The sequence below is a fragment of the Hibiscus syriacus genome, unplaced genomic scaffold (genome assembly GCF_006381635.1).
Source record: "Hibiscus syriacus cultivar Baekdansim isolate YM2019G1 unplaced genomic scaffold, ASM638163v2 tig00110584_pilon, whole genome shotgun sequence".
Classification (NCBI taxonomy): Eukaryota; Viridiplantae; Streptophyta; class Magnoliopsida; order Malvales; family Malvaceae; genus Hibiscus; species Hibiscus syriacus.
In genome coordinates, this window is record NW_024062792.1 from 468,287 (window position 1) to 482,748 (window position 14,462).

A 14,462-nucleotide genomic window follows, 5' to 3' on the forward strand; every position below is an offset into this window, starting at 1 on the left:
TTTCTTATCGCATTTTCGTGAATGATTCTCTTTACGGGGTTAATTTTATGACACGAGGACCATAGCAAGGAAGCCTATCGACAACAACGATGCATGTTAGTGTTGTGTTTGTGTATCGTACTGGAAGGTGAAAACTCTGTCGACAACGAAGGAAATTTTAAACTGCTAACCATTTTATTTCGGACCGACGCGCTGGATTTTGGAACGCAGTCATAGTTTCACAGACATGATTAGGTCGATTATGTTATGTTGTGATAAATGCATGTTCCCTGTTTACTGCAATTAACAATGGTCTTTCTAGTACACCATCTGTGTTGGTTTTTTACCTTATGAAACATAGTGGAAGAAAGAGGCATATCCCAAAATCGGAGGACGGAAACTAGCATTAGTAGTTTAGTCTAAATGCATGTCCTACAGGATGGATCTGACTCTAAACTTGTCGTCGCCTTTTAGGGATGGAGCCAATATGTGACGACTGGGAAGGGCTTTTCACGCTATACCAGGATATCTCGGGAACAAATACCATGCTATCAGATTGATTGTGAGTCTCTTTAGGCCAATACAGCCCAGAGGCTGTAGGAGGTGAAGGCATTTGTGGCACTGCCCAATACGAATCCGGCACCTGATCCATGCACTCATCATCAAAGACATTTTCCTCAGTAGAACGCAAGATCGCTGAGCTGTCGGAGTCTCCAAGCTTGCCACTATCAGCCTGTCAGAATTCAGCAAAAGTAGTCCAGAAATTTTAGCTGCATTAGGCTTACCTTTTAAACGATATAAAGCACTACTAGCGTAATAGAAGACACAAGAGCTCAGTGAACAGCTCGATTAACAAACTAAGCCAACATGTACTTTTCCCCCCTTCAACTTTAAATTATCTTAATGTTCTGCCGAAAACATGTATAATATCGTAATAAGTTCAATGATTTCTAGCACACTAGATATTTTCAGTGTTTATACGTGACCGATGAAGGATGGGGAACAAGAAAGTAGTGTCTATGTTGAGAATGGAAGGCATCCTAACAACTTCTCGAGCCAGTTTCCCCTCTCTCACATCATGCTTCATGCTGCAACTTAATAGTGTAGAAAATACAAAATACAAAAATTTGCTGTAAACTATTGATCAAGTTGAATGGTCCTTTCCGTATCTAAAGATCCAAATTGCTAAGAACCATAGAAAGCACCCACCAAACAATAGGAGTCAAGTCGGAACTAATTAACTTGCTATTGAAGAACAGAGTAAAATAGTTGTTGTCTAACCATTAGATTATAACTCAGATATTCATTGGTGCCCCCCTACCAACTAAATTTACTTCGGTAAGTTCCAATATAGCAGCTGCACTCATGCAAGCATTTTTTTCACTCGCTCATCCCGACAGGGTGTGCATACGTGAGAGAGAATGAGGTGAGTGAAAATGGATTACTGGATTACCATCCTATAAAAGTTTCTTTGCACAATGCAAGTAAACACAAATGACCTGTAGAAAGACATAACACGAAGAACATAGATGGCCTCCACCCTACATAAGAACAACATTAAATATAGTACCATAACCGAGACTACAAGCATACCTTAGATAACTCAGGATCCATGTAACCAATGCTTTGATTAAAGTCGGTTAGCCCAACTAAATCATCGATTTGCCATGGTTGAATGATTCCAGCTGTAGAACCCCCACCATACGACACTTTCATAGGCACACTGCTCTCGACTCCAACAGTTGATGGAAGAACCTCATTGTATTTGCTCGTAAAAGTCATAGGAGCCCCAATTTTAGCTGTAGAATTGGATTTAGTTTCTGTGATATTTCCATTACAAGGTGATTTGACATTGGAAGAAGATCCAACAGGATCAGTTGTTGTTTCGAGACCAACTTTTACACCGGTAAGCACAAATCTCTGGTGACCAGACACATACGGATTTGCTGTATGTATAGCAATATCACATTTTCTGCAGAGTAAAGCTCGATCTTGCAAGCAGAAGAAAAACCCAGAAGTTTCCTGTCAGATAGATGTTTGATTTCATCAATATTAATTGATCATTATACTACAAAACTACAAAAAAATTCCTTAATTTAATTTCTAATTCCTATCAGTATACTAGTACTACAAACTACTCATCTTTTTCCCAGATACTCCTTAGTAATTAAGCTATATCGAAATTCACTTTAAAATCCGGCCTTTAAAACAACTATAATCCAAAAAAAGAGATGATTTTGTAGGGGAAATTGAAGTACCTGGCAAATGTCACATTTAGGCATATGAGGGGAAGAAGAAGAGAGAGGAACTCGCTGATGCTTGCTGGCCAACTTGTTGGCGGCATGGACTTTCTCGTCGCACTCCAAACACAGCGCCGCCTCGTCGGAGCAGCACAGCACCTTCGCCTCCGCCGCCTCGCACACGTTGCACTGTATCTTCATCTCTCTCTCTCTCTCTATTTTATTTTATTTATTCATTATTTCCCTTAATTAAATTTTGAATTTATAGTGTGAATTGGGAACTTAGGATATTTTACTTGAAGCTATGATTTGAGAATTGCCCACGTGGCAGATTCCACTAATGAAAAAACAAGTAATTTTTGTCTTTTTTTTAAATGATCACGGACGATATTCTTAATATACTGTTAAAAAAATATGTTATCATTTTTTGTTATTATTTAAATAATAAAATCGATAAAAAGTTATTAAAAATATTATTATTTTTATCGGATTTGTTATTATGGGGCGTTTTAATAAAATCGGTAAAGCGCTATCGGTTTTGTTATTTTTTTATTGGTTTTGTTATTGTTAGGCACTTTACCAGAAATGTTAAGAAACATTGATGTTTTAAATAGAAATAATAATGTTTTAGATAATTTCACGGACGATATTCTTAATATACTGCTAAAAAAATATGTTATCATTTTTTGTTATTATTTAAATAATAAAATCGATAAAAAATTATCAAAAATATTATTATTTTTACCGGGTTTATTATTATGGGGGCGTTTTAACAAAATCGGTAAAGCGCTACCGTTTTGTTATTTTTTCTACCGGTTTTTTTATTGTTAGGCACTTTACCAGAAATGTTAAAAAACATTGATGTTTTAGGTAGAAATAATAATGTTTTAGATAATTTTTTACTAATTTTTTTTATTTAAATAATAACAAAACCGATAATATCTTTTTTAATTGTATATTGAGGGTGTCACGTAAAAAAAAATTTGCCTTACCAATACAACAACTTGGTTAAATTACTTAAATAATGATGTTGAATATAATAAAATAAATTATGATAAATTATTTAAAAAAAATATATGCTAACGTTGACAAACTAAAATAATAACTTTCACAAATTATCTCTTTCAAGTAAAATTACGGCTTCAAAGAAATTAATAATATTGTTGTTTACATTATAATTATATTTTGAAGTTTTAAAATTTTATTAAAATTATAATTGCATTCATTTAAAATAAAAAAAAATAATATGAAACTGTGTGTTGTAAAATACAATATATTGTTTTAACTTGTTAGTATTATCAGAGTTGGTGACAACTAACGAATTCATTTTAGTTATAATTTTATTTTACATCATAGGGGACAAAGTAAATTAAAATTATAGGAATAAAATGAAAATTTATGTTTTTCAATAAAATTATTCGCATCAAATTCCTATAAATTATGATATATTTATGTGTAAAAGAATTAAAATTTTAAGTTTGATGGACTAAAATAGAAAGAGGATTTAAAATTATTAAAAGAATAAAAAAAATTATAATTAAAGGTCGAAATAATATTTTTCAGAGTGAAAATTATGACAATAAATTTTGGATGCGTTTCGAAAGGTCACATGAATTTTTAAAAAGTCGCTCCAATCAAACATTTGAACATAGCACGAACCAACTTACTTAATTGGTTAAAAGAATTATTGTTGTTCTTAAGCATCAGCAACTGTAATAGGTGATTGATCGTTCAATATCTAATAGTCGAGAGTATTTAGAACATATACTACTTTATAATCACTTTAGTTTAATCCAAAAAAAATTTAACATAGAATTATGACATTTCAAAGCTTTTAACTGCATTTATATTTCAAACACCAAAAATTAATTCTTTAAAACTCACAATTTCAATAATAGGTTGGTTTCTGAACATTTTTATTTTAATTCATGTAATTTCATTTTTTTACACTTTATTTCTAAAGTAAATGACAAAAAAAATCATCCTCAACAGCTGACTACTTTACTTACTATTAAAAATGTCATCTGATATATTTTTTTAATATTAAAAATAAAAGCAAGCCATGATTTACCTACACAAACCCTAAAAAATCAATCAAAAAAGGACCCGGTCTTTTATAGGTAATTAAATTCCTTCAGGGAGTCATGGGTTCACTTTCCGACTTGAAATTGATCTAGATTCGCCATTGATCGCTTTTAAAATAGGTAGATCGGACACCTCAAACTTACTATTTATCATATCTATATTTTTATTAGAGATTTTTTGAATCCAGGAGTAAATTTTAATCGAAGAAGGATGAGCATCCCTGAATTTCCATTTTGGTACCATTCAATTATGCGACTGTATTAATTGTGAAAATTAAAATAAAAATAAAATTTAAATTCAATCCAAATTTGTCTACCTTTAATGATTATTTTGGGATTTGGAAGAATTCCTTAAAAATAAAATCGATGTTAGAAAAATAAATTTAACATATAAAAAATAAAAATAAAGAAAAAAAATTAGAACACGGTAAAATAAAAACAATAGTTAGGGCACCAATTTAATATTAAAAAAAGGATTAAATTGAAAGAAAATAGAAATTCAAGGGTAAAATTAAAATTGATGGTTGAAACGAATTATGCTTCAAACTAAGTGGGACTGCATAAATAATTTAAGAAAGTTCTATTTAAACTTTAATCCCTTGTACATAAATGCCCCTAAAGCTCCAATTCCCCTCATTTGTAACACTCACCCAAAAACAAAAAATCCCTCTCAAATATCTCTCCCAAACGAGCCTCCATCTCTGGCCATTCTCCTTCGATCGACCATCATCCGTCGTCGCTCCGACCATCACTCACGGTGGAGAAAACACCTTAAGCCACTGAAATATTGTCCTTGTTGCCCCGAACATGTACCTACACACTAAATCCCCAAAGACACAACCCACGAGCATAGATCTAAGCCTAAAGTCCTCGACTTTTTACCTTCTCCGACGATCGTTCCACTTTCCGACGATTGTCCATGTTCACAAAATTTCCTCCGACGAGAAGCTAAGTCTATCCCCTTTCTCCTTGATTTTTTTGGTAATTTTCTTTACGAGTTTCGAAGGTTTTCCCCGATTTCACCCCTGCCTCCTTTTGTTGGGATTGATTGTTGATGGGAGAATTGTTCTCCAATTTTGTTTTATTTCGATTTCCTTTCCTTGTGTTCTGCCTCTGTTACATTTTGCATGTCAGTTTAATTATTTGTTGTGATTGATATGGTTTCATTTTGGATTTATTTCCTTTTGTATTTTGGAAAAATTGGCTGAGAAAATCTTGGGTCGATTCGGTGTCGACGCGTGGTCCTCACGCGCTGTTTGGTGCTCGGTGATTGACCTTCGTTTCATCTGGGGATTAAATCTGGCTGTTGGACCTGTAAGCCTGATCCAACGGCTCCTGTGCTGTAATGCCTACTCCATAATGTTGTTAGGGTTTAGGAACCCTAGTTCTCTTGAGATCCTGGTCGTTGATCTGCTTTTTGATCCCACGACTGGGATGATGCGTCGCCTTGCTTAATCATGGAACACCTAGGGCGCTGGGTCAGGCAGCTTGGGCTTTCTTGGGAGCACGTTCTTGGTTGAGTCTTCCACTTGCTTTGGGATTATATATGGGATTTTGGGTATGACAAAATGACCTGCTGGGACAGGTGGGTCCAGTTGTTGGGTTTCACGAACCAGATTTGGACTTATAAACTTTGGACCTTGGCTGGAATTAGACCCCGAATTATTCTATGTTTAGACCACTTGGACCTAAAATAAAATAAAAATGGAAAAAGTAAATAAAAACAAAAAAACAAAAATAACAGAAACTAATATATATATATATATATTAAAAAATTATATCTTTTCAAAAAGCTATAGTATTATATATATATATATAATGATTAAAAAACTCAAAATAGAACCCCATACAAAAATTGATGTTTACATTTGTCCATCTTTGCCCATTGGCATGTTAACAGGAATAAAACAAAGATTAGAAAGACGATGACATTTTTTCTAATTTCATCTTCCGTTTTAAAAGTATGGTGTTATCTCATGTGAGATTGAAAATCATCATCGTATCTCAAGGGAGATGAAACTTGTAGCTCAAAGGAGATATTTTCAAAGAACTTGTTTCGAAAGAAACAATCATAAATGAGATGAATATCTTTAATAAAACGATATCTAGAGAGATTGTTAAAAGTTAAATTTAAAAAGAAATCTCAAGTGTGTTTAAATTTTATCAAGTGAGATAAATTTTCTATTTTCAGGAAAATTGTCTGAAACGAAATGAATTTTTTTTTCAAAAGAGACTATCTCAAGTGAGATTTTGTTTTGAGAGAAATTGTGTCAAGTGAGACAAAAATTAATCAAAATTATCTCAAGTGAGATGAAATTTATTTTGAGAAAAGTTATCTCGAGTGAGACGATAATTTTAAAGGGGAAATATTTCAAGTGATATGAAATTTTGCTTCGAGAGAAACTGTCTTGAGCGAGACGAAAAATTTCAAGGGAAAACATCTCAAGTGATATGAAATTTTGCTTCAAGAGAAACTGTCTTGAGTGAGACGAGAATTTTCAAGGGAAAGTATTTCAAGTGAGATTAAATCTTGTCTCGAGAGAGACAATTATTTTAAGAAAAATTATCTCAAGTGAGACAAAATTTATATTTCAAGGGAAATTTGTCTCATGTAAGAAATGACCTTAAGGAAGAAAAAGATTTTTTTTTGAAAAATTTTAAAGATATCCTCAAGAGAGGAAAGCTGAGATTCTTTGAAAATGTTAAATATGTCCTCGAGAGAGGAGGGGAAAATGGTTTTGAGAAAGACAAGATTTTCTTGATTGTTTTTTTATGTAACCTCATAAGATAAAAAATGATCTTAAGAAAGACAAATTAGAAAGTATTCACATCGGAGAAAGATGATCTTAAGAAACAAAAAAATTAAGAATATCCTCATTAGATGAAAATAATGAATGATGAATGTTTGATGCGAATATGTCAATGAAGTAAGTGTATGCTTTCATGAATGATAATGATGCAGAGGTGTGTGGGAAGTCTTCATTCTCAAATTCTTCTGTCTTCATCACCATTTTCACTCGAGTGAGTCAATGTAATTCTTGGCTTGCAAAAAAAAATTCTTCATGCCCCCAACAAACTCTTGCAATAGCGTTTCATTTGTTTGCCTCGATGTTGATCTTGAGCTTCCATATCCGAGAGACATTTTTCAATTTTCAAGACATATTCCCTAGAGACACTACTTGTTTAAAAATATTTTTCTTCTTTTGTTTTTCAAAATGTGAAAAAGGTTTTCTTTGGAAGAAAAATAAGATTATGCCTCTTGTTTTAAGCTCGCAATTGAAGCAAATTATAAAACACGAGTTCATTAAATATCAAAAGAATAAAATGCTTTTTCAATCTTTCAAAGTTATAGTTCTTTGAAAAGTGTCAAGACTAATGTTGAAGGTTGATTTGGGAAGGTTCTAGATTGATTTTGTTTTTCGAGGGTACATTAGTTTGGTGATCATATACACATGCTTCACGCGTTCATGTATACCTTTGAGATACCCCTTTGACCTTCAATGAGCTTGTGAAAATTGCCAGTGATTGTTTAAAATCCCTATGCGGGTGCATTCAATATTGTAGTGCTAGACATTTTAGAAATTTTTCATATTTCAGTTCTCTGAAATCTTCCGTTTGTCTAGGTTTCGTAGACATCTTTAGCATAAACAATGTACAAATATCGATCTAAAAGAAAAATTCATGAGTGCTTGTGTGTAGTCGACTATGATAGATGTTTTTTTAACTCCCTTAGTCCACATTCCATCGAAACTCATTCTTAATTCAAAATTTAGGCCTTACCGTCTTTCTTTAAAATTAAACTTCATTAAATTTAGTGTTCTTATATTTACTTTGATTTTGCTAGGAGATTCATTTCGACACAAAACGACTAGTTTCATGATATGAATGTAATTCTATTCATAAAGTTAGGACTTTCGGCATGGCCCATTACTTTAGCAGAATACCCCTCCTAATTAGAGGTTTCAAATGTCAGAAAGTATTTGACTAACTTGAATGGAACTCGTTTTATAAAGCTCGAAAGTTACCTCCATAGCTTCTTCAGACATTACCTCCGAAGATTAACAACTTGCTACTTTCAGCGTAGTGCCCCCACAATGTTAATATTAGCTTTCATTAGTATTACATTATTTCTCTGAGTTTTTGATTTCAAGATTTCTTAAGCCCTTCAAGAAGAATCTATTATAGTCCGAATGTCGTTGAAAGTTAGGAAATTCCATTTTTAGAGCTCAATTTCCAAGAAACTGGCCTAACTCAATTTATATATTCTGCCATTGTAACGGTGTAGATCATGAATCATCATTGAACGTCCTAAGTAAAACTATAGTCCAAATGATCTAGCAATATTGCATACATCAAATGCCCCATCTTACTTGTTTACGGGAAGATCCATTCTTCACTTACGATTTGTATCATATGTACACGTCATTTGTGCCTGAGAAGTCTAGGGCTTGAATTCGAAGTCTTTTGAGAAAAAGTAATCAAGTGATTTTGTTTTTAGCAATGTTATTAAAACCGGACAGACCGGTTCGACCGGTTGAACTGTGAATCGGTGGCCTGTCCGGTCCGGTTAACTTCCAAAACTGGATGAGCACAGAACCGGTAAAGAACCGACTGAGAACTGGCAAAACCGGGGTAAACCGGCTGAAAACCGGAGTGAACCGGCTGAAAACCAGTGTGAACCGCCGGTTCTCTTTTTTTCTTAAAAAAATTAAACCAAACGACGTCATTTGTTAAATGAGCCGAGTCGAACTTGAGTACTGCTGAGCTCGACTCGAACTCGAAAACTTTAAAAGTAAGCTCAACTATACTAAAAAACTCATGAGCTGAAAATTATCAAGTTCAACTCGAACTCGAAATATAATATTGAAACTTGAACTCGAAAAGGCTCGAACTCAAAAAAATTTAGAAGCTCGATTGAAGCCTGAAATTTGAGCTCAATTGAAGCGAAAGAATAGTTCGCTCTGTGCTCACCAAACGGTTCCATGATTTTGAATGTCAAATTACCTATAGTATTTATAGAAGTCTGTTGGGATGCTCTTCTATGTTTCTTAGCCATGTGAGATTGTTTTCTTAAAAAAATAAACCAAACAACATCGTTTGTTATGATTTTTTTCAGCCCCCAATTTTATTTTTTGATTATAGTTATATAATTATATTTATTATTTAATATGTTTTACCTTAAATATTATGTTGTAGTTTATTTGAATCATTTTGTTTCACTTGATTTTATGTTTTTAACTTATATATGTTATGACTTGTGATATTTTTATATTTTTTAATATTGTAAACTTAAAAAAATGTTATATATATATATATATTAATATTGCTTTGAATATTATGTAAAATTAAAAAAAATATTATTTTATATAAAATCCGGTTGAACCCAGTTGAACCAGTGAACCAGTACCTTCACCGGTTCAAGGTCCGGTCCAGTTTTAAAAACATTGGTTTTTAGCATAAAATCAAGGGATATTGTTGGATACCTACGGTGAAATCTTAACAAATGCAAGTAAATTGAATGAAGGAGATGAATATTATTGATCTGCACACCATACAATCTTATATACAACTTTACAAGGTAGTTATATTCTTAACAGTCTTTGTAACTGACTGTTAACAAACTCAATTAATTACTAACAGCCTTAGCATTTAGTAAACTTCTAGAACCTCTAAGCTACATTCTGGAACCACTAAACTCACAGACTCATTCTTCTAACATTCTCCCTACTTTCTCAACCTTCTTGACAAAAAGATGAACAATTGAGTCGAAAGTGCCGATGCTTTATTTCGTTCACATTGAATCGAAAGTGCCGATGCTTCCTTTCGTTCACTTTGAATCGAAAGTGTCGATGCTTCCTTTCGTTCTTCTTGAATCGAAAATGTCGATGCTTCCTTCCGTTCACTTTGAATCGAAAGTGTTTATGCTTCCTTTCGTACTTCTGATTCACCTTCATTTCTTTCTTCTTCACCCTCTTTTACAAGGTTCATTGACAAACTTTTTTTATGGACTCTTAGCTGTGAAGCATTGGTACCAGTATAGAAACTGGATCATGTTCATCATCTACCCTTCAAGCACCAACCTGACAAAAGAGCCACTTGCGTATCTCTAGAAGCTTTTTATTGAATGCAACATCCAACCGTGCATCCAAGGTGTTCTCACAAACAATCTTTCCATCACTAAAACATTGTACCTGCACAACATTCCTGAATCAGCGCCCTCAATCAGTTTCCTTTTCACCCACAGGTCCCAAATCCAGTCAACCAATATGTTTCATTCTCATCCACGGGCCTTTTTCCCGTAGCCACCTCCAGGACAACCACTCCGAAGCTGTAAACGTCGGTTTTTACAGTCAGAGCACCGGTATAAATGTACTCAGGTGCCAGATATCCTATCGTCCCGGCTGGTATCGTTGCATCTCTTGAAGCACAACAATGTTCGTACACTTCGGCTAAACCGAAATCTCCAAGCTTGGCATTGAACTCGTCATCAAGCATGATGTTGCAAGTTTTCACATCTCTATGTATTATCTGTCTTTCACATTCTTCATGTAAAGATGAAAGAGCAGAAGCAATCCTGAGAACTACCTTTAATCTTAAGCTCCATGAAAGGGTAGTTGTTGATGAAACTGAGGTTTTGTGAATTTGTTGGTAGAGGCTTCCATTGGACAAGTACTCATAGACCAAGACCAACTCAGATTCCTCACAACACCATCCTTGAAGCTGAACCAAGTTACAGTGGTTTAGCCAACCGGCCATAATGGCAAACTCTGTACTGAAAAGATTACGAGTGAATGCTTTTTCGTTGAACTGATCAAACCGCTTCACCGCGACGGTTCCAGCCGACGGAATATAACCTTTATAAACAACTGTTGAACCACCTTTGCCGATGATTCAGCTCTTATGAAACCCCATTGTAGCTGATTTTATCTCTGCAAGTGACCATCTTGTTGGTACATTGTTCGTTTGAACTCTAGGAATTGCACTCTTGATTCTTTTTGCCAAACCCCTCTTCTTCCTCGCCGCAAAGAAACAAAATGGAATTGTTGTTACATCAACTGAAACAGAGATCTCGTTAGCTCCCTCTTCCTCTTCTTGGCGGATGAAGCTCACCATTTGCTGGATCGGCTTAGATACATCTGAGTCATTCATTTTCGCAGGGAAATCATTCTCTTCCGCAATGAAATCAAAAACCTTCTCCAAGAACCCAACGGGATTTGCTGGATCCAGGCTGGTAGTGAACGACACCGGTTTAGCAGCCGTTGCCGCTACCGAAGATGCCGATGGCATTTCTCCTCCTCTTCCATGCAGCAGAAGAAAACAAAATAAAGTCAGGATCGTTTGGCGAATGATACCATGTTGGATACCTACGGTGAAAGCTTAACAAATGCAAGTAAATTGAATGAAGGAGATGAATATTATTGATCTGCACACCATACAATCTCATATACAACTTTACAAGGTAGTTATATTCTTAACAGTCTTTGTAACTGACTGTTAACAAACTCAATTAATTACTAACATCCTTAGCTTTTAGTAAACTTCTAGAACCTCTAAGCTGCATTCTGGAACCACTAAACTCACAGACTCATTCTTCTAACAGATATTGTCCTGGGTGAAAGATCAAAGGGATCCATTTTAAGAGGAGTGTGATCATGTTAATTGTGAAAGGTCTATAACCCAAATTCTTAAAATAGCCTTTAATTCAATTGATATTTAAAGAACTTTAAGGTTAAAAAATATATATTGCTCATAGTATTCTATTTTTCAAGAGAACTTTAAGTAAGAAAAAAGTTCGAACAAGAAAAAATGCAAATGCTTCATAAGGAATACACCACTCAGCTTCCTAAACTCTCCCTTAAACGATTTAACTGGAAGCGAAGGAACTAAGTTATAAATCTTTTGAAAGTGAAGCTCGAACTCTTTAGTCATCCGTTTCGGATTTCTCAGAAGTTGATTGTTTGTACGAAGAGACGCGATGTGGTTGGTCTTGTTCCTTAGAGATGCCGTCACATAAAAAATCTCGTATTCCTATCGTCCTCTTTAAACCATTTGAGGAGTGATTTTTGAAGCCATTCCCTCTCCTCCCTTCTCAGTTTGGACCATAAGGACGCTTTGAGGGATATAAGCTCGGGCAGACTCCGGGTTCTCAGAGATCAACATTTCCTCTTCCAATAATGAAATCTTTTCTTCTAACTCCACAGCAGATAAACTATTTTTTCGTCTATCCTCATTAGCCCACTCTTTTGTTGCCCTCTTCGCGGCTTGGAGAATGGAATTCACTCCTTCCCCAAGATGATCGCTTATGGTCTTCTTTATTACTTTCACGAAACCAGGATCTTCAACCCAGCGTGAAAAAATTTGAATGGCCGAGAGCTCAGAGATGGCCCTTGTTCTTTTAGCGCCACGGGGTTGTGGTCAGAAACTCCTCTCGGAAGAATACTCTGTATGAGCGATGGAGCGATAGCGATCAGTTGAGGAGATAGCAAAAACCTATCCAAACGACACGCAGTGATAACCGATCCCGTTCTTATCCAAGTGTAAGAGCTGCCAGAAAAAGGAAGGTCTATAAAGCTGCATCCCTGAGTGAAGTCCACAAGGGCCTTCGCTGCTGGGACATTAATCTCTCCACCTAATTTTTCTTCACTAGACATGAATTGGTTGAAATCACCCCCCACGATCATGGGTAAATTATGCTCTTCAATTAAGCTAGCCGACATATCCAGAAATAATTTTCTTTCTCCAGCGTCGTTAGGTGCATAGACTATGTTGGACTGATACGGATACGGGGATAAGAAACGGTAATTTCTAAAATTACAGGTACAGGGACTACAAGGGTACAACATATAAAATAATTTTACAATTATAAATAGATGTAAAAATTTATAAATAAAGTCAAATATAAGACTCAAACCACAATATTAAATTTAGTTAGGTTGGTGCTGTAAAGATTATAAACAATTGTCTAATCTATGTAAACAAGAAAGAAAACAAATGAGAGAAATGAATCTTCTGAAATTCATTATATCAAGCGTGAGTATTACAACTCTCAAGGGGAGTATTTATAGCTAGTACTATAGCTATAACTGATGTAACTAACTCCACAACAAACTAACTACTTGATCTGTTGCAGTGAACCAAAACTCAGCTGCACAACCATCATGCACTGCACGTGAACATATATGCCATGCATTTACATACACTAACATTCCCCTTGCAATCTTCAACTTCAAATCTTCTTCAAGCTCAAGAAGCACAAACATGATCAATGCTCATTCAAACCCAAAATGAAATGAAAGTTCATTTACACTAATATTCCCCTTGCAATCTTCAACTTCAATCCTTCTTCAAGCTCAAACTGATCTGCTCTTAAGTTGCACCACCAGCAATCGTTGTCTGTGTTTGAGAAACAGAGGTGCTGATAAAGGCTTGGTCAACACATCAGCAACCTGCTCAATTGCAGGAACTTCATGCACTTGTAGTTATCCCATAGCCACCATTTCTCGAACAAAAAACAGATCTAACTCAACGTGTTTGAACTTGGAATGCAGTACAGGATTAGCACAAACTGCAACTGCACTTGTATTATCACACCACAATGTGGCATTGCCATGTGAAACTACATGCAATTCCCCCAACAACGATCGAAGCCACACCATCTCAGCAGCTGCACAAGCCACACTTCTGTATTCAGCCTCAGCAGTTGAACGTGCAACAACCTGTTGCTTTCTAGAGCTCCACGAGACCAGTTTCCCACAAAAATATATACAGAACCCTGAGGTTGACCGTCTATCATCAACATCAGAACCCCAATTCGCATCTGCAAAACCAGTCAAAGCCATTCTCGAGGAGGGTATAAAACGCAGTCCAAAGTCAACAGTACCTTGTAGGTAACAAAGTATTCGCTTGACTGCCAAAAAATGAACATCCAGTGGGGCTTGCATGAATTGACACACCCTGTTCACAGCAAATGCCACATCAGGTCGAGTGATCACGATGTACTGCAGGGCACTTACAATGCTTCTGTATCGTGCAACATCTTCAAGTGGTGTTCCTTCCTTGGAAGACAGCTTGATGTTAGAGACCATAGGGGTGGGAAGACTCTTCACCTCACCAAAACCATGCTTCTGTAAAAGGTCTTGGATATACTTTTGTTGACTCA

The 14,462-nt window shown here is 35.3% G+C and overlaps 2 protein-coding genes across 2 annotated transcripts; both read right to left on the reverse strand.

Annotated features, from left to right (window-relative positions):
- Nucleotides 1-294: 294 nt before the first annotated feature.
- Nucleotides 295-2,443, reverse strand: LOC120133724 (B-box zinc finger protein 22-like). The gene is made up of 3 exons (XM_039150247.1): nucleotides 2,238-2,443; nucleotides 1,573-2,001; nucleotides 295-712 (listed from the first exon to the last, which is right to left on the reverse strand). The coding sequence occupies exons 1-3, from the start codon at nucleotides 2,418-2,420 to the stop codon at nucleotides 431-433; spliced, it is 894 nt and encodes a 297-aa protein (XP_039006178.1). The 5' UTR covers nucleotides 2,421-2,443; the 3' UTR covers nucleotides 295-430.
- Nucleotides 2,444-10,222: 7,779 nt separating this feature from the next.
- On the reverse strand, nucleotides 10,223-11,590 carry LOC120133661 (L-type lectin-domain containing receptor kinase S.6-like). The gene is made up of 4 exons (XM_039150206.1): nucleotides 11,308-11,590; nucleotides 10,610-11,169; nucleotides 10,384-10,494; nucleotides 10,223-10,318 (listed from the first exon to the last, which is right to left on the reverse strand). The coding sequence occupies exons 1-4, from the start codon at nucleotides 11,588-11,590 to the stop codon at nucleotides 10,223-10,225; spliced, it is 1,050 nt and encodes a 349-aa protein (XP_039006137.1).
- Between the last annotated feature and the right edge of the window lie 2,872 nt (nucleotides 11,591-14,462).